This window comes from Staurois parvus, unplaced genomic scaffold, assembly GCF_062004578.1.
Source record: "Staurois parvus isolate SC_StPar_1 unplaced genomic scaffold, SC_StPar_1.0 ptg000058l, whole genome shotgun sequence".
NCBI classification, from domain to species: domain Eukaryota; kingdom Metazoa; phylum Chordata; class Amphibia; order Anura; family Ranidae; genus Staurois; species Staurois parvus.
The window spans coordinates 6,029,137-6,054,819 of record NW_028317854.1 but is presented as its reverse complement, the minus strand read 5'-3'; the positions used below and the strand labels follow the sequence as shown (position 1 = coordinate 6,054,819).

The 25,683-nt window shown below is 42.1% G+C and overlaps 1 protein-coding gene across 1 annotated transcript; it reads right to left on the bottom strand.

Annotated features, from left to right (window-relative positions):
- Positions 1-1,680: 1,680 nt before the first annotated feature.
- Positions 1,681-24,846, bottom strand: CHCHD2 (coiled-coil-helix-coiled-coil-helix domain containing 2). The gene is made up of 4 exons (XM_089668466.1): positions 24,687-24,846; positions 9,979-10,216; positions 6,647-6,806; positions 1,681-2,013 (listed from the first exon to the last, which is right to left on the bottom strand). The coding sequence occupies exons 1-4, from the start codon at positions 24,734-24,736 to the stop codon at positions 2,003-2,005; spliced, it is 459 nt and encodes a 152-aa protein (XP_089524592.1). The 5' UTR covers positions 24,737-24,846; the 3' UTR covers positions 1,681-2,002.
- Between the last annotated feature and the right edge of the window lie 837 nt (positions 24,847-25,683).

Sequence of the window (25,683 nt, the reverse complement as noted above, 5' to 3'; positions counted from 1 at the left end):
ACAACCTTATGAGGGAGATTTGGGCTTTAATAGCTATGATATTAAAGTATAAATTCACTTTTACAAATAAATAATAAACGCACTTTTTTGCAGGTAAAAAAAAAAAAAAAAGCTTTTATTAATTTTCCTGTAAAGCATTCCACCTACAATCAGCACATCATGAGTGCAATGCCACGGTCCTGCAGACTGTGTAGGCAGTCACACATTGACAGGAAGCTCAATAAACTACCTAGAGAGCTCAACAGGACCCTGGTAGTTCATTGAGAACACTGAGTGAATGAATGGTGCAGCCGGGGGGGTGATGTGGGTGCAGGTGCATTTGCAACATAGTACACCTTGAATATGGATGCAACATGTTACAAAAGGTGATTTTATCCTTTAAAGCCAGCGACCATATATGGTGCAGGCCTCTCTTCGTAGTTGAGCCACTGTAACACTTAAAATGACTATACTCACTATGTTTCTATACCTACTCACATACCTGAAAGTCACCTAGAATACTTTCCCTTTCCCAAAGAACATGGTGGCTTGGCCTTCCCAGATATCCAAAAATATTATGCGGCAGACTTAACCCACTTACTGCAGTGGCACATGCATGAGGTATTAAAAATCAGGGTTTCCATAGGAAGGGCTACGCCTTTTCTTCTACACCACCACCCATGGTGTGTTCCCTTCATGCTCCCACACCTCAAAATGTACCCGACCATTGGGCCTACTCTATAATACAGCGCAACCGGCCTGTTGAAATAAAACGTGTTTGAAGAGATGAAGTAGATGGGACACAATCGCTACAGCACATGACTGAGAAAGGTATGTCCCTAAGGGCTCATTTCCACTTGCGATTGAGGGGCAGTAAAACCACGTGGTTGAGTCGTGCTTCTACCACCGCTCAGCTGTTCCCCTTTTGCTTCAGGTGCAAAGGTCGGAGGTGTACATGTGCCCTGGTCCCCATGCATTGCTTCGCAGATGTGGTAAGTATTATTCTGTTGTGCTCAGTGGGTGTTCCAACCATTTGAGAGCAACCCATTCAAGTGAATGGGGCTGCGCTACAATGCATGAGGTTACAGCACAATGAGGACGCAATACAACAATGCAAAACACAGCACCAGTGTTAACATATTTAAGAACCAATTCAGCCAAGTAATATGACATCTATTAAATCCACATACATCGTCTTCACTCTACTTTAGAACCCAACACCATCCACAGGCACCAGGAACTGTTCTTGCTGGTTTAGGATCAGTGACTTGAAGTAGTGAGGTTGGTATAAGGATAAGTCTGGAAGCATTTCTCTTCTAAAAGAGGTCAGTAACGGCAGCTTATTTCTCCAACTTAACAGACATCCTTTTAAAAGAGATGTTTGTGAACTGAAAAATAAAAGAAAACCTACATACTAACCTAGGTGGATACAGGATCGGTCTGCTGCTGCATCTGTTCTCCGCCACCTCTAAGTCTGAGAAACGAGCGATCAAAAGACAGCTGAGCACTCGTTTCTCAATCATCAGTGAGCAAGGAACTGGTGGTCACTGGCTCTCTGCTCTGGACTTTAGAGGAGCTTTGGCCATTTTGTCTTTAATATTTTTTGTAAATTGTGTCATAGAATGTTAAAAATATGCTACCATTCAGGAATTCCTCCAAATAAAAACCCTCTATACAATAAACATAAAAAAAAAAAAAACATTCCAAATTTGGAAAACATTTATTGGAATTTTAAAAAAAAAATCTATTAGCAGACTAAACATCCTCTCATGTTATGAACTGGGCATGGTGTACAAATCTATTTGGTGGATTAAGTTGTTTGTTCACAAGAAGTCATTTCTTTGTCACCATTATTTATTTATTTGTTTTTAGAAACACATGATTAATGATGACAGATTGATAGAAGTTACCAACAGAGTAAATCCTCTAAAAAAAAAAAATCAGCTGTTTCATGAAGGTTTTTTCCGATCTGCAAGTGAAACACATTCAACCCAGGAATATGATGTTATGTTGAAGCAGACACTCATGGTAACCCTACAGAAAAAAAAAAAGGAAAGTGTAAAATTATTATTATACAAGATGGATATATATATATATTTTATATAATTTTTAACTAGCACATCACTTTCACTAAACATTAAAGATTTTTTAAAAGTGCTCTATGGCTACATTCAAATTAACAATTTGCACAACACCCAGAGGCCACATGTGGCCCTTTGGGATTTGTTGGGCAGCCCTTCAACTCTAGCAGTCTATTCTAAGAAATTTAGTTGGAAAATGGGTATTAACAGTGATACCTACCATGTAACATGTCCCTAGACTCTCAAATGTTAGTTGCTGTTGCAGCATGTCTAAAATATCCAACTACACCTGTAGCATGTTCACAGTCTCTGAGTGCTAATAACAAGCTGGAAGGTCGTTCACCTTTAGTCTGGAGGACGTGGCACCCATGGTTGCCAAAAACAATGTCAAATTTAATTTTGTCTGACCGCAATAGTTTTGCACTTTGCAACATACCATTTTAAATGAGCTTTAGCCCAGAGTAGACAGCAGCGTTTCTGGCTCATGTTCAGATGTAGTATCTCACAGAAGTGAGTACACCCCTCACATTTTTGTAAATATTTTATTATATCTTTTCATGTGACAACACTCAAAAAATTACTCTTTGCTACAATGTAAAGTAGTGAGTGTACAGCTTATATAACAGTGTAAATTTGCTGTCCCCTCAAAATAACGCAACACACAGACATTAATGTCTAAACTGCTGGCAACAAAAGTGAGTACACCCCTAAGTGAAAATGTCCAAATTGGGCCCAAAGTGTCAATATTTTGTGTGGTCACCATTTTTTTCCAGCACTGCCTTGGGCATGGTGTTCACCAGAGCTTCACAGGTTGCAACTGGAGTTCTCTTTCTCCATGACGACATCATGGTAGAGACCTTGAACTCCTCCACCTTCCATTTGAGGATGCCCCACAGATGCTCAATAGGGTTTAGAGGTGGAGATATGCCTGGCCAGTCCATCACCTTTAACCTTAGCTGTGTGTTTTGGGTTCTTTATTTTGAAATACTGCCCTGCGGCCCAGTCTCCGTAGGGAGGGGATCATGCTTCAGTATGTCACAGTAAACGTTGGCATTCCTGGTTCCCTCAGTGAACTGTAGCTCCCCAGTGCTGGCAGAACTCATGCAGCCCCAGACCATGACACTCCCACCACCATGCTTGACTGTAGGCAAGACACACTTGTCTTCGTGCTCCTCACCTGGTTGCGGTAACACAAGCTTGACACCATCTGAACCAAATAAGTTTATTTTGGTCTCATCAGACCACAGGACATGGTTCCAGTAATCCATTTCCTTAGTCTGCTTGTCTTCAGCAAACTGTTTGCGGGCTTTCTTGTGCATCATCTTTAGAAGAGGCTTCCTTCTGGGACGACAGCCATGCAGACCAATTTAATGCAGTGTGAGGCGCATCTTCTGAGCACGGACAGGTTGACCCCTACCCCTTCAACCTCTATAGCAATGCTGGCAGCACCCATAGGTCTATTTTCCAAAGACAACCTCTTGGATATGCCTCCACTTGGATATGCCTCCCCAGACGATCACTGACCGACCACCAAAATGGTAATGCTGAACGATGGTGCAGGCAGCATAACATTCTCCACAGCTTCTCCAAACCCTTTCACATCTGTCACGTGCTCAAGGTAAACCTGTTCTCATCTGTGAAAAGCACAGGGTGCCAGTGATGGACCTGCCAATTCTGGTGTTCAATGGCAAATGCCAATTGAGCTCTATGTTCCGGGGCAGTGAGCACAGGGCCCACTAGAGGATGTCGGGTCCTCAGGCCACCCTCATGACATTGTCTCTGACCAAACAATCAGAAACAGTTCACACCAGTGGCCTGCTGGAGGTCATTTTGTAGGGCTCTGGCAGGGCTCATCCTGCTCCTCCTTGCACAAAGGAGCAGATACTGGTCCTGCTGATGGGTTAAGGACCTTCTACAGCCCTGTCCAGCTCTCCTAGAGTAACTGCCTGTCTCCTGGAATCTCCTCCATGTTCTTGAGACTGTGCTGGGAGACACAGCAAACCTTTTGGCAATGGCACGTTTTGATGTTCCATCCTGGAGGAGTTGGACTGCCTGTGCAACCTCCGTTGGGTCCAGGTATTGCCTCATGCTACCAGTGGTGATACTGACCCTAGTCAAATGCAAGTGAAGAACTACTAGTGAAAAACAGTCAGAAAAGATGAGTAGGGGGGAAAAAAAAGTCAGTGGCCTCTCCACCTGTACAACCATTCCTGTTTTGGGGGTCGTTTCATTGTTGCCTATCTAGTGCACCTGTTGTTAATTTCATTAATCACCAAAGCAGATGAAACTGATTAACAACCCCCTCTACTACTTAACTGACCAGATCAATATCCCAGGAGTTTAATTGACTTGATGCTATATTCTGATTAAAAAGTGTTCCTTTAATTGTTTTTGAGCAGTGCATTTAAAGAAGCCTATGTGCAGTACTGTACATTCAGGAAAGTGTCCTTTTTTGTCAATAAAGTAGTTGCAAACTCAGAAAAGGAAATTGGAATTCTCCAATCTAAATTAATAGCCTTAGATTTGCAGCGTTCTTAAATGTAAAAAATAATAAATACCACTTCCGTACTCCTTATTTATAGTGATCAAATTTCTACCCATTCCCGAGCACAGGGGACTCATGTGGGAGCGGCTGCTCTCCCTCATTGACATCTGTAGCATATGTCAATGAACAATCCATGCACTTCTAGGGGATCCTCATTCAATCAAGAAAGGACGGGTGAGAAGAGTTAAGGCGTCATTGCAGAATACAGAACTAAGCGGAGAACACAGACATGCTGTGCTCTTGCAGAGCATGTTTTTAAACAGAGCGGCATGATGATAGATGTAAACTGACCATGCCATCATGGATCGGCTGCCATGATTGGCATGGTCAGTTTACTCAGGAGGACAGAGGAAAAGGCAGTATCAATCAGGTATTACACTAAACTGAAAGCATTATATAAGATTTGAACAGCACAATGCAGATTATATTGCTTTAAAAGGGACAGGAACGGCAATATTATTTTTAAGATTTACAAACACTTTAAAAACAAAATATTGCTAAAGCCCATGCAGTCTGGGTGCCGTGCTTACTGACTGTCTGACTGACTTAACTGACTTACTGACTGACTGGAGTCCAACATTTTTCACTGGAACGGGAATAAAAGGAGTCCAGAGACGTCTCCATACAAGACACTGAAGTCCATCCTCTGGAGGAGATAGAAGAGCCTCCTTCTGGTTATCCTTCTCACCGTTTTACCTCTCTTCTTCCTGGGAATATTCCTCCATTCCTTCCCAGATCCACTACTGGTACACTAGATGAGATTTCTATAGCAAAGGAGCTGTTTGTTGCTTGGAAAGATCTCTCTGTTCAGAGCTTGTTCCATTCCACTTCTGGTACACCATATGAGATTCCTACAGCTGAGGAGCTTTACATTGCTTGGAGGGATTTCTCTGCTCTTAGCCTGATCTTATTTTATTTCTGGTGAGTGTATAGTGATGGAGGACTGTCATGGACATTTTTGTGCCCTCACAGATGGCACATTTGTTTTGATTACTGGTCATCACACCGTATCACTGAAGATTTTTCTGTTTCACCCAGGACATTTCACTCGGGACTTTCATATATATAGATGTTATATATATATTACCCCATGAGCACACATTATGTTTATATTATGCTTTATTTCTAATTGATCACTCAGCACTGCACTATCATATGTTCATTTTTTGTGGATGAAGGGGTTCATTTCTTGTGCTAGCTGCTTTTTATTGCCTCTTTAGAGCTCACTTGTATTTATATTGATTTTTAGGAGTCTATTAGATCCTAATCTCATCTCCAGACCCCAATGAAACTTTGAACCATAAAGTTAATAAATCTCACTTTCAAATGAATCCACTGCTCCACTCTACCCAGCAACACCTGCTATACCCCAAATATATGGGTAAGGGTACTTTCCTTTTCTTGTGAAAGTGATAAGGAGGAAAATCCACCAGAAAGCTTAACATATGCACTCCCGGCTACTGTATGTATTTAATTACCTCCTGTGGCTAACATAAGTCCTACACCAGGGGCAGCAAAAGGGTTAAAGCTGAACTTAAGGCAAACAGCTCACTGCATATGAATGAGTACGGTATGAACAGTTTTCACAAGTCTAGGGGTTTGGATTCCTTTTTGCTAGTTTTGTGACAGACAGCCAGAGAAGTAACATTTTCTCAATGGCAGTCAAGCAATGCTTAGACACTCACCCGATCACGGCCTGCTGACCACCACCATATTTATGAGATTGCCCCCCTGCCTGTAACTCCTGTAAACATTATCTTTATAAGCAATAACTGCCCCTCCCTTTTCCGGCCTGAATGCTGCTATACAGGAGATTACAAGAGTTTGACATCAAGTCAGGATCAGGTACTTATGGTAGTTGTATATAAAACTACATTTAATGATTTTAACAAAACGTACTAACACATTAATAATATGAACATTCAAATCTCCTTCCAACGCATATCCAACATATTTAAAAGACCATGGTTTACCTTTAATCACAAGCAACAGAAAAATTACAACTTGCAATTAAAATTTGCAAGAAAAGTAGGGAACATACCATTTGCGAATCGACACTGTTTGAGCACCTCGCTGAAGCCCTCACAGAGCTTCAGGTCAGTTTGATTCTGAGCACACTCCAAGAATTGTTTCATCTCATACTGACATGGTGTGTACTGAGTCTGCTGCTGTTGATAAGCTGACTGTGGAGCTGCAGGTTCCTAGAATTACACAAGAAAAAAAAAAGAAAAAAAAAGAAAATCATTTGAGGCCACAGTTGTGTTAGTACCTTTATCAAGTGCCAGTTTTTCTTCATATATACCAAGGGTCTCCAAACTTTTTAATAAAGGGCCAGTTTACGGTCCTTCAGGCTTAAAAGGGGCCGGACTGGGGCCATTAGGAGTAGAAAAGGCTCTGAGGTCAGTGTGAATAAACAATGCCCCATCTTCGGTGTCAGTGGGAGGAATTGTGCCCCATTGTTGGTGTCATTGGGAGGAACTGTGTCCCATGGTTGGTGTTATTGGGAGGAATTATGCCCCTTCATTGTTCTCAGTGGGGGGAAATTATGTCCCACTGTTATCAGTGGATGAAAATAGTGCCACGAGGACCGGATAACAGCAAGCAAAGGGCCACATTTGGCCCCGGGCCAAAGTTTGGAGTCCACTGATATATACTATAGGTGAACTCAAGAGAAACAGCTAAATACACAGATGAAATCCATATAATGAAGCAGTTTTGCATGCCAAACAATTTGTATTTCTGTAAATCCAGTCCTGAAGTTTAAACAGCTCTGCCTTGAAACACCAACCTGCCTAGGGCAAGAGACCTTTTTTTTTCTCTTCTAAAGATACATAAACACGTACAAGTCCAATCCAGCTTGAGACAGAACAGTGAGAAGAGAAACACACACAATCTGTCTGTTCTCTACTCCTTGTTTTGCTTTTTCCTCAACCAGTCTGAGCCCCGCTGTACAGGACTGCAAGAAGCAGATACAAGGTCAGATTCAGGTACTTACACTGCTTGCATAAAAAACACATTTGATGATGTATTAATGATCACAGAGCTGCATTAATTTGTCTTTTATATCAGCCTAGAGTTCATCTTTAACTATTCCTTCATAACACTAAATATATCAAAGGTCCTAGACGCCTAATGCACATTTCTGGTTTTGATAAACAACCATAGTAACAACAAAAACACATTTCAAAGTTGGAATACATAAAAAGCACAACCTGTGCTCAGACTTACTTAACAGGCACAATTGACACAAATTGTTACTGTGCCCACCGAAAAACATCCATTGAACGCGGCCTTAAATGTTTAAAACCCACATTCACCATCGTAAGGACACCAGTGTTTTCCTAAACGTGTGAGTATAAAGCTCAAGTTTGTAGATTCCCATTTATCATTTAAAAGCCCAACTTCAGTCAAATATGTTTTATGGAGTGTTTAGGTTGTCTGCTAAGTTATTACTTTGTCTATACTGTGATATAATCCCTTTACTTCCCTTCCTCACCAATTACACAAGGAATGAGGAAAAAATCTCTACTACAAGAATATAGACAGCAGTAAAAATCAGAACCTTGTCATTCTGCTACAAGAAGTGTCTGCATCACTGACCAAAAGATTCCAATCACTTCCTGTCCAAAACATCTCAGGGGAAATGAGAGAAAAATTGTCCCAATAAAGACAAAAAAACCCCCAAAAAACAAAACATGTTTTCAATATATATATTATACAGTCATGGCCGAAATTGTTGGCACCCTTGATATTTTTCCTGAAAATCAAGTATTTCACACAAAAAAGGTATTGCATTAACACATGTTTTGCTATACACATGTTTATTCCCTTTGTATGTATTGGAACAAATATAAAACAGAGGCAGAAAAGCAAATATGACATAATGTCACACAAAACCCCAAAAATGGGCTGGACAAAAGTATTGGCACCCTTAACTTAATATTTGGTTGCACACCCTTTGGAAAACATAACTGAAATCAGTCGCTTCCTATAACCATCAATAAGCTTCTGACACCTCTCACCCGGAATTTTGGACCACTCTTCCTTTGCAAACAGCTCCAGGTCTCTCTTATTGGAAGGACACCTTTTCCCAACAGCAATTTTAAGATCTCTCCACAGGTGTTCAATGGGATTTAGATCTGGGCTCATTGCTGGCCACTTCAGAACTCTCCAGCGCTTCTTTGCCATCCATTTCTGAGTGCTTTTTGACGTATGTTTGGGGTCATTGTCCTGCTGGAAGACCCAGGATCTTGGACGCAAACCCAGCTTTCTGACACTGGGCCCTACAGTGCGACCCAAAATCCTTTGGTAATCCTCAGATTTCATGATGCCTTGCACACAGTCAAGGCACCCAGTGCCAGAGGCAGCAAAACAACCCCAAAACATCATTGAACCTCCACCATATTTTACCGTAGGTACTGTGTTTTGTTCTTTGTAGGCCTCATTCCGTTTTCGGTAAACAGTAGAATGATGTGCTTTACCGAAAAGCTCTATCTTGGTCTCATCTGTCCACAAGACGTTTTCCCAGAAGGCTTTTGGCTTACTCAAGTACATTTTGGCAAACTGTAGTCTTGCTTTTTTATGTCTCTGTGTCAGCAGTGGGGTCCTCCTGGGTCTCCTGCCATAGCGTTTCATTTCATTTAAATGTCGACGGATAGTTCGCGCTGACACTGATGCTCCCTGAGCCTGCAGGACAGCTTGAATGTCTTTGGAACATGTTTGGGGCTGCTTATCCACCATCCGGACTATTCTGCGTTGCAATCTTTCATCAATTTTCCTCATCCGTCCACGACCAGGGAGATTAGCTACAGTGCCATGGGTTGCAAACTTCTTGATAATGTTGCGCACTGTGGACAAAGGCAAATCTAGTTCTCTGGAGATGGACTTGTAACCTTGAGATTGTTGATATTTTGCCACAATTTTGGTTCTCAGGTCCTCAGACAGTTCTCGTCTCCTCTTTCTGTTGTCCATGCTTAGTGTGGCACAGACAGACACACAATGCAAAGGTTAAGTGAACGTCTCTCCTTTTTATCTGCTTTCAGGTGTGATTTCTATATTGCCCACACCTGTTACTTGCCCCAGGTGAGTTTACAGGAGCATCACATGCTTGTAACATTCTTATTTATCCGCAGTTGTGAAAGGGTGCCAATACTTTTGTCCAGCCCATTTTTGGAGGTTTGTGTGACATTATGTCGAATTTGCTTTCTTTCCTCCCTTTTTTTGTTTTGTCCCAATACACACAAAGGGAATAAACATGTGTATAGCAAAACATGTGTTAATGCAATACGTTTCGTGAGAAATACATGATTTCCTGGAGAAATATCAAGGGTGCCAACAATTTCGGCCATGACTGTATATAAATACAACTCTTACCTGGTAGGTTATATCTGCCCTTGCAGGCTCTGAATTACTGCCACCAAATCCACCAGTAATAGCATGTCCAATAGTGTGTCCCACTGCAGAACCAACTGCAACTCCAGCAGCTGTAGTAGCCATTTGTGCCATGAGTCCTGGTTGTCTAGGGGCAGCAGCAGGTCCAAGGGCGGATGGGGCAGCAGCAGCAGGTGGGTGTGCCACTGGAGGTGGTGCTGACCTCATTACTGGTGCCCGGCTGCAAAGCAAAACCAGACTTGTCTTAAGTAATGAACAATAATTGTATGTCACAGTTCATGAGCCATCAATTTAAGCTCTATAGTCAGATAACAAAATGATGTGACTATGCCACTAATGCATCATTTTAGAGAAATTAAAGCTTACAGTTATACAAATCTGAATGGAAAAAGTGCTCAAATTACTTTTAGGAGTATTAATAATGCTTTAATCGAGGTAACTGAACTACTGGTTTGACCAATCCTGCTTAGGTGAATCATCAATACTTTCTATTGCAACTACATTACATCATACTGTTCTACCCATCTAGGCAACACTGGTTAATGCTGGATCCATCCATGTAAACACAGAGTCCCAATTAGAACTGCTTGTGTTACTCGCAGTAACCCTGTAATTCATCTAGTGTAGACTTGGAGCAAAGAAAAAGCAAGTCTACACTAGATGACCAAGCAAATTAAAACTACTGGTATGTATTCTAGGTAAACACCATTAGTGGGGTAATTTTGGGGGGTAATGCACCCTACTGTGCCCTATTGGGACACCTGCATTTACATGCACATGAACTTTAATGGCATCCCAGTCTTAGTCTGTAGGGTTCAATATTGAGTTGGCCCACCCTTTGCACCTATAACAGCTTCAACTCTTCTGGGAAGGCTGTCCACAAGGTTTAGGAGTCTGCATATAGGAATGTTTGACCATTCTTCCAGAAGAGCATTTGTGAGCTCAGGCACTGATGACGGACGAGAAGGCCTGTCTCACAGTCTCCTCTCTAATTCATCCCAAGGCCAGTCAAGTTCCTCCACCCCATACCTGCTCATCTATATCTTTATGGACCTTGCCTTGTGCACTGGTGCGCAGTCATGTTGGAACAGGAAGGGGCCATCCCCAAACTGTTCCCACAAAGTTGGGAGCATGAAATTGTCCAAAATGTCTTGGTATTCCGATGTCTTAAGAGTTCCCTTCACTGGAACTATGGGGTCAAGCCCAACCCCTGAGAAACAACCCCACACCATAATCCCACCCTCCACTAAACTTTACACTTGGCACAATGCAGTCAGGCAAGTACCATTCTCCTGGCAACCACCAAACCCAGACACATCCATCAGATTGCCAGACAGAGAAGTGTAATTTGTCACTCCACAGAACACGTCTCCACTGCTCTCGAGTCCAGTGGCGGCGTGATTTACACCACTGCATCCGACGCTTTGCATTGCACTTGGTGATGTAAGCTGTGGAGGCCATGGAAACCCATTCCATGAAGCTCTCTACGCGCGGTTGTTGTACTAATCTGAAGGCCACAGGACATTTGGAGATTTTTAGCTATTGACTCTGCAGACAGTTGGTGACTTCTGCACACTGTGCTCTTCAGCATGCACTGACCCTGCTCTGTCATTTTATGTTACCTACCACTTGGTGGCTGGGTTGCTGTTGTTCCCAGTTGCTTCCACTTTGTTATAATACCACTAAAAGTTGACCGTGGAATATTTAGTAGCAAGAAAATTTCACTGATGGACTTATTGTACAGGTGGCAACCTATCACGGTACCACACTTGAATTCACTGAGCTCCTGAGAGCGACCCATTCTTTTACAAATGTTTGTAGAAGCAGTCTGCATGCCTAGGTGCTTGATTTTATACACCTGAGGCCAAGGAGGTGATTGGAACACCTGAATCCAATGATTTGGAGGGGTGTCCCAATACTTTTGCCAATATAGTGTTTCTCTGTGATTGTGATGTATAAACATGCACATTTGGGTTTTCCTGAGCATATATTAAGCCTAATTCACACAGGCTTCAGCTTGTATAAGTGCACTGCAAACAGCAAGCTTTGTTTTTAGGGTGGAAAATGCAACATGTGCCCATAGCTGCGGCCACGTCCACACACCCCCCCCCCCCCCCTCTGACAGATAGTATGGGAAGAAGTCTCCTCGTACTATTGTCAGATTTGAAAACAGCGTGGCCGTGCGGGGCTCCGCCCACATGGCTGTGTCACTCATTCACAGAGTTCTGTGAATGAGTGCCTACAAATCCTGGCAGCTTTAGCGGCCGCTGGCTTGTAGTTTTCAAACAACTACCATGGTGCTATGGAGCGCCGTGGTAGTTCATGAAGCTTCCTTTCAGAATATCTGCTTGACCTTACATCCAGTACGGCAAGCAGATATTCTGACAGGTCTGCAGGAGACCTGCATAGCATCAGCGATCTACTGATTGCTGGTACAATGTTTTACAGGCTCCTTTGGACAAAAATAATAAATGAACATTTTTTTACTTGCAAAAAAATGTACATTTATTATTTTTTGTCCAAAAGCTGAACTTATCCTTTAAAGTGGCAGTATAAGAGTATATAAGAGCAGTTTTAACAGCAAGCTTTCACTAAACATTTACAGAGCTTTCAGGAAGCCTTGAAGCGTTTAAAGTGGCCTTCAGCTTGTATATTCTGATCACAGACCATAATGGTATTGCTGGTTGCCACTTTAAACAAGCTGTTAGCAGGCTTCAGCACTACTTGAAGCTTGAAGTGCAGCGCTAAGAAGAATAAAAAGTCAATAGAGTGATAATCTGGTATCACAATGATGAACTGTAGAGGTACGGAATCCCACGGCTTCCACTTTATCAGAGTAACAGAAATGCGCACTCACCGGAAACGCATGGGTTATGCGCATGTGTGATTATGCATCACGGGCAATGGGAACATCAGAATCCAGGCAGCCAGGCGTCTCCCTCACGGTGGGTCATCACAGACTCCTGTAACAGGTCCGGGGGATCCCCTTAAGGTAAGCCAGGTGTTCCCTTCTCCAGGAAAAAACCTCCTCTCAGGATGGCAAAAGTGCTTTCTCTATGGGAGTGGAAGCTCCAGATAGGAGCCCCAGAAAACAAATGCCCAAAATAGTGTAGTATGTTCAAAATCTCAGGTTTATTCATCAAAATAGCAGCAGGACAGTAAGCATATGGTACATCATGATATGTGAAGTACATAGAGTAAACAGATGCAGTACTGACCCCCAGTGGTGTAAAACGCCGGGCCTCCTCGTGGCTCCGGCGGGTATATGACGTCACGCTCTGTGCAGTTCCTCCTTAGGCCTTTCGTGCTAAAGGCACATCATCAGAGGGGAGACTGCACAGCAGTGTGACCGACGCCAGTGTAAGAAATAAGGGAACTGGCACATGCGCAATGAGCCGCGGCCATTTTCCCGAAGACAAACGTGCACTGCGCATGCGCGAGCACGGCAGCGCCATTTTGCCGTGGATCCGCGATCTACCATATAATGAGGAGGAGACAGAGAAGTCTCAATGTAAAAACCCAGACACGATTGTTAACTATGTCACAGACCCCAGGGAGTGAACTGTAAACAATATGTCACAGACCCCAGGGAATAAATAGTAGATGCTATACCTTTATAGGGAGTGAAAGTGCCAGTATCTGTAAAGTTAACAGTGCACAAAAATGAACTATGGGGTATAGAGATCCCCTCAGTGAATGGCATAAGCTATATAACGGACCACGGCAAGATGCAGGATACAAACGCATACATGCTACAAACTTTAGATATAAGGAAATAAGATGAGGATATAAAATTTAAAACGCAGATGTTTAATATATCGTGTATTGGATCTGGCAGAATAGCATATCCAATATCACAATACCAGACCCAGTCAGGATATCGAATAGAAGCCCCATAATAATGATATATGGAAACAACAGAAAATCAGGATAAAAAAGGGTAAAATACCCAAAACACTTTAAAACCAGAAGAAAGTGAATAGAAACCATATACTCCTTCCTACGCTCGTCGCCCAAATAAACGCAAGAAAACAGGGCGGGAGGGGGCAATTAATGATAAAAAAGACTGGTATAACAGTCAGAGTAGGTATATGATAAAATGACAAATACTAGAAGTTGAAGCATATGGAAAAAAGTCTCCCATGATACATTTCAAACGCTAAAATGTTATACACATAGAAAAATGATATAAGCTTGGGAAAATAACTCTCATGCTGGAAATAAACCCAAGGTGATAGTCCAACATAAATAAAACATAATGTACAAAGAAGGCTCAAATCACAATATATGATTAGATGAAAAATAAAATAAAATAAAAATAAGAAATGAGACCGTCAGTTGTTAGCAATGAAGCAATTGACGTCTACCTCAATGTTGTGGCCCAGAGGATGTAAAGTTTGGAGCTCAAACACCCATTTGGTTTCGGCTTGGGAAACTGCCGTAGTTTTATTAATACCCCTCCAATGGTTACTGATTACATCAATCCCAATGAATTTGAGTGAAGAAGGGTCTTTATTATGGTGGAGGCGGTAGTGGTTTGATAATGAGTGCTCCCTGAAACCCTTCTTGATATTGGAGACGTGCTCGCGTAAACGGTCACGTAGACGTCTTGTTGTCCTGCCAATATATTGTTTTTGGCAGGGACATTGTAGTAAATACACTACAAATTTGCTATGACAAGAGATGAAATGTTTAATGTTATAAATTTTTCCAGTAACTGATGATTGGAATGTACTGATTTTCCTCTTTCTGGTATTGTCACACTTACAGATGATGCATTTATTGCAGGGGTGAAACCCTTTTAGATCCTTAAACAGAGAAATGTTATTAGGAGGATCCACAACATTTGGTGCAATCATGTGCCTAACAGCAGTCGCTTTCCGAAATACAATTTCCGGTTTCTCCGGTAGTATTGCTGTTAGAACCGGGTCCATTTTTAAAATACCCCAATTGTTATTCATTATTTTATTGATTGCCTTATATTGGGTTGAAAAGGATGTGACAAATGTGCAGATTTTTTTCTTTTGATTGTTTCTTGTTTTATCAGTCAGCATGGTGTTTCTATTCATCTGCGCCACTACCTGAATAGTATGATCAAGGGTTGTCTCACTATATCCCTTCTCTAGAAACCTGTGTTTTAAGATATTGGCCTGAACGTGAAAAGTCTCATAATCCGAGCAATTGCGCCTGATCCTCATTATCTGTCCTTTAGGGATATTAGACAGCCAATTGGGATGATGACAACTCCCAAGAGGAATAAAGCTATTGCGATCTGTTGCCTTAAAGAAAGATCTAGTGGTAATCCTGCCCATGTAGTTGACAAGAGTTAAATCTAAGAAATTGATCTCCTCACGGCTATAAACATATGTGAGTTTGATGTTAAGGGTATTATTATTTAATGAGTTAAAGAAGTTTATGAGAGACTCCTCATCCCCATTCCATAGAAGCAAGATATCATCAATATATCTTTTGTAAAACAACAGTTCAGGCCAATCTCTGGCAAAAATAAGATCCTCCTCCCACCTAGCCATAAATAGGTTTGCCAGGGAGGGGGCAAACTTTGCCCCCATTGCCACGCCTCTTATTTGCAGATAGTAGTCTTTATTAAACCAAAAATAGTTCTTTAACATAGCAAATTCTAAAAGCTCTAGAATGAAATTCTTCTGGGTGACAGGTAAGGGACTGTATTGTGTTAAAAAGAAATCAGCCGCTTCCATGCCATCATTATGGTTAATGTTTGAGTATAGAGAAGCGACATCCGCTGTAACCAAAAAGGTGTCGGGAGAAGTGACTAGGGAGCTGACCTCGTTTAGGACCTGTTTGGTGTCCTTTAAATACGCTGCAGTTTGTAAAACGAGTGGCTGGAGGAAAAAGTCCACATATTCACCAATCCTAGAGGATAAGGAACCAATACCGCTTATTATTGGCCTCCCTGGTGGTTTTATGGGGTCCTTATGAACCTTCGGTAATATATACAAGACTGGTAACTTAGGTGCTGTTGGACATAAATAGGACTTTTCTTTCTTATTCAGAATACCCTCTACATACCCCTTGTTAATGATGTTTTTAAGAGAACGTTTGTACTCTATTTTAGGATCCTTAGGTAAACGAACATAAGTGGTATTATCACTCAAAATGTTGTTAACCTCATTGATATAGTCTTCCTTGTTGAGAACCACTACACCCCCACCTTTGTCTGCTGGTCTTATTACCAAATTCTTCCTTTCTAATAATGATTTAATGGCTTTAGTGTCGCCTGTTCTGTCAAAAGATCTCTTAAATGGTATTTCCCTCAATTCTTTCAAGACCTTGTCTCTAAATAGATTCACACAAGAGTGAGTTTGTGGGGGAGGGTTATAGGTGGATGCATTGCGTAGATTAGAATGAGTGTATATTCCAATCGATACATCCCTATTGATAGGATTATTCGCAAAATACCTTTTCAGGGACAATTGTCGTGCGAACTTATGTATGTCCATATAGGTTTCAAACTTATTAAGGTTTTTTGATGGGGCATATTTCAATCCTTTATCAAGTAAGTGAAGCTCTTTTTCTGTAAGGTTAGTTTAAAAATGGACCCGGTTCTAACAGCAATACTACCGGAGAAACCGGAAATTGTATTTCGGAAAGCGACTGCTGTTAGGCACATGATTGCACCAAATGTTGTGGATCCTCCTAATAACATTTCTCTGTTTAAGGATCTAAAAGGGTTTCACCCCTGCAATAAATGCATCATCTGTAAGTGTGACAATACCAGAAAGAGGAAAATCAGTACATTCCAATCATCAGTTACTGGAAAAATTTATAACATTAAACATTTCATCTCTTGTCATAGCAAATTTGTAGTGTATTTACTACAATGTCCCTGCCAAAAACAATATATTGGCAGGACAACAAGACGTCTACGTGACCGTTTACGCGAGCACGTCTCCAATATCAAGAAGGGTTTCAGGGAGCACTCATTATCAAACCACTACCGCCTCCACCATAATAAAGACCCTTCTTCACTCAAATTCATTGGGATTGATGTAATCAGTAACCATTGGAGGGGTATTAATAAAACTATGGCAGTTTCCCAAGCCGAAACCAAATGGGTGTTTGAGCTCCAAACTTTACATCCTCTGGGCCACAACATTGAGGTAGACGTCAATTGCTTCATTGCTAACAACTGACGGTCTCATTTCTTATTTTTATTTTATTTTATTTTTCATCTAATCATATATTGTGATTTGAGCCTTCTTTGTACATTATGTTTTATTTATGTTGGACTATCACCTTGGGTTTATTTCCAGCATGAGAGTTATTTTCCCAAGCTTATATCATTTTTCTATGTGTATAACATTTTAGCGTTTGAAATGTATCATGGGAGACTTTTTTCCATATGCTTCAACTTCTAGTATTTGTCATTTTATCATATACCTACTCTGACTGTTATACCAGTCTTTTTTATCATTAATTGCCCCCTCCCGCCCTGTTTTCTTGCGTTTATTTGGGTGACGAGCGTAGGAAGGAGTATATGGTTTCTATTCACTTTCTTCTGGTTTTAAAGTGTTTTGGGTATTTTACCCTTTTTTATCCTGATTTTCTGTTGTTTCCATATATCATTATTATGGGGCTTCTATTCGATATCCTGACTGGGTCTGGTATTGTGATATTGGATATGCTATTCTGCCAGATCCAATACACGATATATTAAACATCTGCGTTTTAAATTTTATATCCTCATCTTATTTCCTTATATCTAAAGTTTGTAGCATGTATGCGTTTGTATCCTGCATCTTGCCGTGGTCCGTTATATAGCTTATGCCATTCACTGAGGGGATCTCTATACCCCATAGTTCATTTTTGTGCACTGTTAACTTTACAGATACTGGCACTTTCACTCCCTATAAAGGTATAGCATCTACTATTTATTCCCTGGGGTCTGTGACATATTGTTTACAGTTCACTCCCTGGGGTCTGTGACATAGTTAACAATCGTGTCTGGGTTTTTACATTGAGACTTCTCTGTCTCCTCCTCATTATATGGTAGATCGCGGATCCACGGCAAAATGGCGCTGCCGTGCTCGCGCATGCGCAGTGCACGTTTGTCTTCGGGAAAATGGCCGCGGCTCATTGCGCATGTGCCAGTTCCCTTATTTCTTACACTGGCGTCGGTCACACTGCTGTGCAGTCTCCCCTCTGATGATGTGCCTTTAGCACGAAAGGCCTAAGGAGGAACTGCACAGAGCGTGACGTCATATACCCGCCGGAGCCACGAGGAGGCCCGGCGTTTTACACCACTGGGGGTCAGTACTGCATCTGTTTACTCTGTGTACTTCACATATCATGATGTACCATATGCTTACTGTCCTGCTGCTATTTTGATGAATAAACCTGAGATTTTGAACATACTACACTATTTTGGGCATTTGTTTTCTGGGGCTCCTATCTGGAGCTTCCACTCCCATAGAGAAAGCACTTTTGCCATCCTGAGAGGAGGTTTTTTCCTGGAGAAGGGAACACCTGGCTTACCTTAAGGGGATCCCCCGGACCTGTTACAGGAGTCTGTGATGACCCACCGTGAGGGAGACGCCTGGCTGCCTGGATTCTGATGTTCCCATTGCCCGTGATGCATAATCACACATGCGCATAACCCATGCGTTTCCGGTGAGTGCGCATTTCTGTTACTCTGATAAAGTGGAAGCCGTGGGATTCCGTACCTCTACAGTTCATCATTGTGATACCAGATTATCACTCTATTTACTTTTTATTCTTCTTAGCGCTGCACTTCATTATTTTAGTTTGACTGTTTATATTTAAGGCATTGTGGTTGCCTAATGTGTTCTAGCTGCTGATATCTATTAGAGCGCTCACTACCTATTTTATATGTACTACTTGAAGCTTGTTGAAAGCCTGCTGAAGCCTGCTAACAGCTTGTTTAAACTGCCAATTAGCACTCCCATTAGGATGTGTGTATAACATTTCTAAACAAGAACTGAAGGACACTCTAAGGGTAGAATTTAGATGTGTGTCTAAATCTTCCTTGCCTCTGAAGCCCGACCTGTGGTAAGATCGCACCCCAGAGGCTACTGACAGGTGGTAATATGCTGACAATTGCAAGCTTTGTGGTGCTTCCCCATTGACTTGCATGTGTAGCTTGCTTCCTGCAAACGACAATTCTGATCAACTGTGCAGTGTTATGAAAACATCCCTGTTCACTGCCTATGACGGCTGAAGGGGGGAGTTGGCAGGCAGCAAAAACACGGCTCAGCCACATATTTTTGCTGCTCTCTAACTGCTAGTGTAAATGAGGCCATAGAAGGCTTAGAGAGCGCTGATCAAAGCTTGTCAAACGTTTGCTGAAAACTTCATGAAAGGTTACTATTCACACTGCTCTTACACAAACTGAAGCACATGTAAAACAGATCTTTAACATTTCCAACAGTAGCTGAGAGATGCTTTAACCACTGAGGATTTACCCCCCTTCATGACCTGACCATTTTTTGCATTACAGCGCTGTGTTACTTTAACTGAAAATTGCACGGACATGCAATGCTGCACCCAAATGAAATGTACGTTCTTTTTTTCCCCAGGAATTGAGCTTTCTTTTGGTAGTATTTGATCGCCTGTGTGGTGTTTTATTTTTTATGCTATAAGCAAAAAAAGACCGACAATTTAAAAAAAACAAAACAATATTTTGGACTTTTTGCTCTTAAACATGTCCAGTAAAAATAAAAAAAAAAAAATCTAATTTCGTCATAAATTTAGGCCAACATGTATTCTGCGACATGTCTTTGCTAAAAAACATCTCAATACATGTAAATTAATTGTTTTTTCGTGAAAGTTATAGCATTTACAAATGGTGGTATAAATAATGGGATTTTTTTTCTTCTACTAGTCATGGCGGCGATCAGCAACTTTTAGCGGGATTGCGGTGGACATTCTGACACTGAGGGGGAACTAACTTGGTATCACTGACACATCAGTGAAACCAATACAGTGATCAGTGCTAAAAAAAAAAAAAAGCACTGACACTGTACTAATGACACTGGGCAGGAAGGGTTTAATGTGAGGGGCAATCAAAGGGTCAACTGTGCTGGGAGTGTTTTACAAGGGGGCAGGGGGTGTGTTCTTCACTGTAAGCACACTGATAGATATGGCTGTACTGTGCACAGCCATCCCGAGCAGTGTGCTCGAGCTGACAGGGAGGAAGATTGTTTGTAAACAAAACAATCTACTTCCTTGTTGGAGATGCTCGGTAATCACAGGGCACCGGTGGGCAATTACTGGCCTGGACCAGGTGATCAATAACCACGGCTGTGAATGGCGATGCGGGTAGGGCTTACGTGTGCACCCTACCTGGAAATGCAAAATCATGTATATAGATGTGATTTTGTGCACAGGTGCCGCCCTGTAGCAGTATATCTGTTATAGGGCGGTCCTTAAGTGGTTAAAGGTTAAGGGAAAGCTGCTTGAAGCTTACTAAAAGATTTTCAAAAGCCTGCTGAAAGTTTCATAAAAGCTTGCTGTTCACACTGCCCTTATAGAAGCTGAAGCCCATGTGAAACAGGCCTAATGAAGGGAGGGTGGGACACCTCTTCCACATCTTATCTTTGAGGAACAACAGCAATCAGACAAGAAATTAAATTTTTTGCCATGCACCTCTAGCTTCTAATGTTTGATAGACAACAATTCTGGCTAAGTATTATTATTATACAGGATTTATATTGCGCCAACAGTTTTTGCAGCACTTTACAATATAAGGGAGACAGTACAATTACAATACATTTCAGTATAGAAGGAATAGGAGGGCCCTGCTCATGGAGCTTACAATCTAAAGGAAGGGGAGGTGATACAAAAGGTGATAACTGTGGGGGATGATCTGGCGGAGGTGATTCAAGTACAGTTCTTAGGTGGAGGTGGGGTAGGTATGAAAGTATGAAAAGACCATCCTCCTGACATAATGCTTTAGGTTTCCTCAATGTTTAAAGTTTCTACAGCCAAAACGGTTTCTTTTTTGAATAGTGTGGGGAGGATTAGAACCCCTGGTTAAGTTTTACTGCTGTTCAGGACTCCATTGGAGAGATTTCCCTTTGCTCACTGTTTCACCAGACAGGATGTGAAGGACACTCTCCCAACAACAACACAGACGGAAGCAATTTTCAGTTGGGTAGGTTGAAACATCTGCCCCCGTTTTATTGTTGTCTGTTTCTCTGTTGTTGATTTTTCTTCACTTCCTGTCTGGTAAAAGGGTGACACCAGAACAGAAAAGAAGGGGGAATTTCTCTAACAAAACTGTAGATAGTTCTAAAATCTGACAGGGCTTCCAACCTTTCTCCACTCTTGCCAAAACTGTAAACACTTTGGCTATAAATGCACCATTAGATTTGGCCACACGTGCACTGATGTGGTTATCATACAGTCCAACAGAAAAATTACATCTAAAACAACCTCTAACTGGTACATAACAACAATGTGTGTAGCATAGTAAATACCTAAAAGATCTGTCAGCTTTGTACTCCTATTATCTGCTGAGGAAATTCTGTTTGTCTATGGCCCCATTTACATGGGTATACTCATTTTTACACCTGTGCGAAGGGCTGTCTTCACCTGCATGGCATGCAAAAGTGCTCTCTTCAGGCAGACCGTTCAAATCAATGACAAAATTGGACCAGCACAGATGTACGGCTCTTCGCACGGGTGTGTGGATCAGTACCGCCATGTGAAGGAGGCCTTTGACTGGAGAAAGACCAGTGAAAGTGATGGGAAATCTAAAGTATTATTTCAGAAGAGGGATATCTTTGGGGAAATTTCCTCTGGTAACACCTAAGTTGGGATTTTCCCTAACCTTATAGAAATGTCTTCCCACTTCCTGAAGGGTCTCAAAAACAGGAAGTAGAGGGAAATTTCTTCAGTGGGGACAATAAGGGTAAAAAAAGAAAAAACTGAATGGGGTTCTATCCCTTTGCGCATCTATCCAAACTTAAAGTGATTGTAAAGGCTAAGATTTTTTTTTAATAAAATGTTATGCTTAACTGCTCTTTTCAGTACTATTGCACACAGTGGCCCCCCCCACTGTTCGCCACAATAGGAAGCTGCTTGCTATGGGGGCACACATGCAGGCATGCTCCTGAGCCAGGTTGTACGCGTGCATATACACACGACCCGCACACTGCTCACAGGTTTTGATTGTCAATAGCTCCTGCCTTTCTTGTGAAAAGTGAGAGAGAAGAGTCACTTCAGATGGGCAAAGTGCTGGATTAAATGAGGACTTAGGTAAGTATATAGGGGGTGAGGAAGCGATACTGCTACTGGGACACTTTTTACCTTAAAGTAGAACTATGGGCAAAACTTTTTTTTTCATTTTGGATAACGTAAGGGAGGGTTATAACCCTTGTCAGATTTTTTGTTTGTCATCTGTGTCCCATTGTGGAGATTTTCCTTCACTTCCTGTCCCATAGCCAAACAGGAAGTAATAGGAAATCCCTGCAAACTAACAAAATTGCTTGGGGACTCCCAGTTCGCCAAAATTATTGTCCCCATTGGACAATTTCCCCTCTTTTGCTTTTCTGGGGAGAACCCAAAATTTGGGATTTTCTTTTACTTTCAATGATAATGGAAAACAGGACAAATAGAATGAATCTCCCTAATGGAAGCACACAGCAATAAAAACCGACAGGGGTTCTAATCCCTCTTCCTCCATCCAAAACAAAAAAAAGTTTTTCCTTTACGTATACTTTAACGCAGGAAATGCATTAAGATAAAAATGTCCTGGCTTTAGGGTGAATACTTACCTGTCCAAAGGACCCTCTATGGCAGGGGTGTCAAACTGGTGGCCCTCCAGCTGTTGCGAAACTAAAAGTCCCATCATGCCTCTGCCTTTGGGAGTCATGCTTGTAACGGTCAGTCTTGAAATGCCTCATGGGACTTGTACTCTGGCAACAGCTGGAGGGCCGCCAATTTGACACCCTCTACTGAATGCCGGTCCTTCAACCAGTCATTGGTCAGTAGGGGATGACATCACTCCTGCACATGCACAGGAGCTGGTCATCCTGGCACTCAAGACTGGTCCAGCGCTGTAAGCTGACCTGTGCATGCGCAGCTCAGTTTACAGTCCCAGAGAAGACAGAGCACAGGTAGATATGGACATTTTATTGCGGAAAAGACAGTGCATGTCTCTTCTGCAATAAAGCCTGCCTGCTCCCTGTTTCTTGCTCCACTTTAAGGTGGGACTAAAGTCAGCGGAATACTCACCTCTGCTCAAGGATGACGTGATTGCTGTACATGCGCACAGGGGTCATCGTCCCAGCACTGTGCAGAGAATATATATGAAGCTGTGCATACACAACTCAATGTGCGTTCAAAAGAACACTGTGAACGGGAAGGTACGTTTGTTTTATTGCAGAAGAAACATATGTCTCTTCTGCAATACAAAAGCTGCCTATCCACAACTGTTATTACTAAAGATTTATTTCCGCTCTAACCACTTGCCTACCACCCTATAGCAGATATACTGCTACAGGGCAGCTGCTTTGTGCAAAATCATGTATATATGAGTGATTTTGCAGTTCTGGGTAGGAGGCGCACACCCAAGCTGCCATTGGTTGCAGTGGATGTCAATCACCAGGTACCGGCCGCCACTAGGTGAGCGGAGAAGGGACAGATCTGTGTGTAAACAACACAGATCTCTCTCCTGTCAGCATGGACATGCTGCTTTCTCTCTCACTGCACAGCAGAGAGAAAGCAGCATGTCTCCCTAGTAAAAAGTACACAGTGAAAGCACAACAGTTAACCCTTTGATTGCCCCAGACGTTAACCCCTTCCTGCCCAATGTCATGAGTACAGTGTCAGTGCATTTTGTTAGCACTGATCGCTATATTAGTGTCACTGGAGATGTCAGTGGCCATTAGTTCCCAACCAGTGTCAGAATGCCCGCCACAGTCCCGTTATAAGACGCTGATTGCCGCCATTACTAACATAAAATAAATTTAAAAATCCAGTATATATGTCGCCATTTGTAGACGTTATAATGGTCACGTAAACCAACTAATTTACACGTATTGGAATTTTGTTTTAGCAAAGATACGTAGAATACATTTTGGCCTAAATTTATGAATACATTTTATTTCTATGAAAATTTTATTGGACGTTTTATAGCAAAAAATCAAAAATATTGTTTGTTTTTTTCAAAATTAACGGCCTTTTTTGGTATATAGCACAAAAATATAAAAAAAACACAGAGATGATCAAATACTACTGAAAGAAAGCTCTATAGGTGGGGAAAAATGTAAATAAATGTCTTTTATGTACAGAGTTTCATGACCGCACATTGTCAGTTAATGTACCGCAGTGCTGCATCACAAAAAATGGTCTGGTCAGGAGGGGGGGTTTGGGAGGGCAAATCCTCTGGAGGGCAAGTGGTTAATGAAGAATAGATGAGGTTTTAGAAATCCTGCAACTCAAAGGACAATTCCAGCAACTGACAATCTATAGACGATGAGAAGTCTTATTACTGCCCATAGAGGCTGGCTCTGCCCTCTCTTCCTCTATGCCCAGGAATACAATGAAACACAGCAGTCATAGAAGTCCTGGTGAAGGAGCCATGTTTTCTGTCACACGTGACTCCACACATACCGGCTTACTCTCCCCGCTAACCATTTAACTAAGTGCCCAGCCCAGAGGGAAAGTCGGCTTACTAAAACACATACCTGGCTGGCGGGGCCATCCTGGAGGTACGGCTTCGGCTTCCTCTAGGCATCGTTGTACTAACCCGATACAACAAACGTCCTTCAGAAAGACTAAGTCAAAGTGATTGCGTCATAGAAAGCGACACAGGCTTTTATCACTTCTGGAGCGTCACCGGCGCCACGCCCCCTGAGCGTAGTGGCGCATCTATGTAGCGGCTCTATGGGCTTCTAGAAAATGTCTTCGCTGTGGCTGAGGTGAAGGTCGTAGAGTGACGCAGCAGAGTGGTGTACAAACTTTATAGAGAACACAGTACTTTACAAAGTACATGTTTGTTATTATAACACTGACCTCAGCTGGAAGCCTTACATTAATTCACACACATATTGTGGTTTTACAGGTTTTTGAGGGCAGTCACTATTGATGAAAGGCTTTATTATTTATTAAGTTGAGGTACTTATATAGTGCCATCAATTTATGCAGCTCTTTACATATATATTGTACATTCACATCAGTCCCTAACCCTCAAGGGGTGTACAGTCTAAATTCCCTAAGTTACATTCATACGTACACATATTGGGGCCAATTTTAGACAGGAGCCAATTAACCTACCAGCATATCTTTGGAGTGTGTGAGGAAACCCACGCAGGCACAGGGAGAACATGCAAACTCCAGGCAGGTGGTACCGTGGTTGGGATTTGAACCAACGACCTTAGTACTGCCAGGCAGAGGTGCTAACTATTTAGCCAGTGGCGTCAGGAGGCAGGTGCAGGGAGTGCGGCCCGCACCGAGTGACACTGACCGCGTGGGGTGACATCGGACCTACTCCACGAAAAGGATCCGATCCATCCTGCTGGGATCGTCGGCTTTCTTTACAACTTACCTTTTCTTGGAGTGGGTCCGGTGTCATCCTGCGGGGTGTCATCCTGCAGGGATCATCGGCATGCAACCTATACGGGGTGACACCAGACCCGCTCCAAGAAAAGGTAAGTTGTAAAGAAAGCCAACGATCCCCGCAGG

What these genes read in the sequence shown, in the direction of transcription:
- CHCHD2 (XM_089668466.1), bottom strand. Translation starts at nt 24,736, where the DNA reads ATGCCTAGAGGAAGCCGAAGCCGTACCTCCAGGATGGCCCCGCCAGCC. An exon ending in AGGATGGCCCCGCCAGCCAG is followed by an intron (nt 10,217 to 24,686) that starts GTATGTGTTTTA and finishes TTTGCTTTGCAG; the next exon opens with CCGGGCACCAGTAATGAGGT. An exon ending in GGGCAGATATAACCTACCAG is followed by an intron (nt 6,807 to 9,978) that starts GTAAGAGTTGTA and finishes GTGTAATTCTAG; the next exon opens with GAACCTGCAGCTCCACAGTC.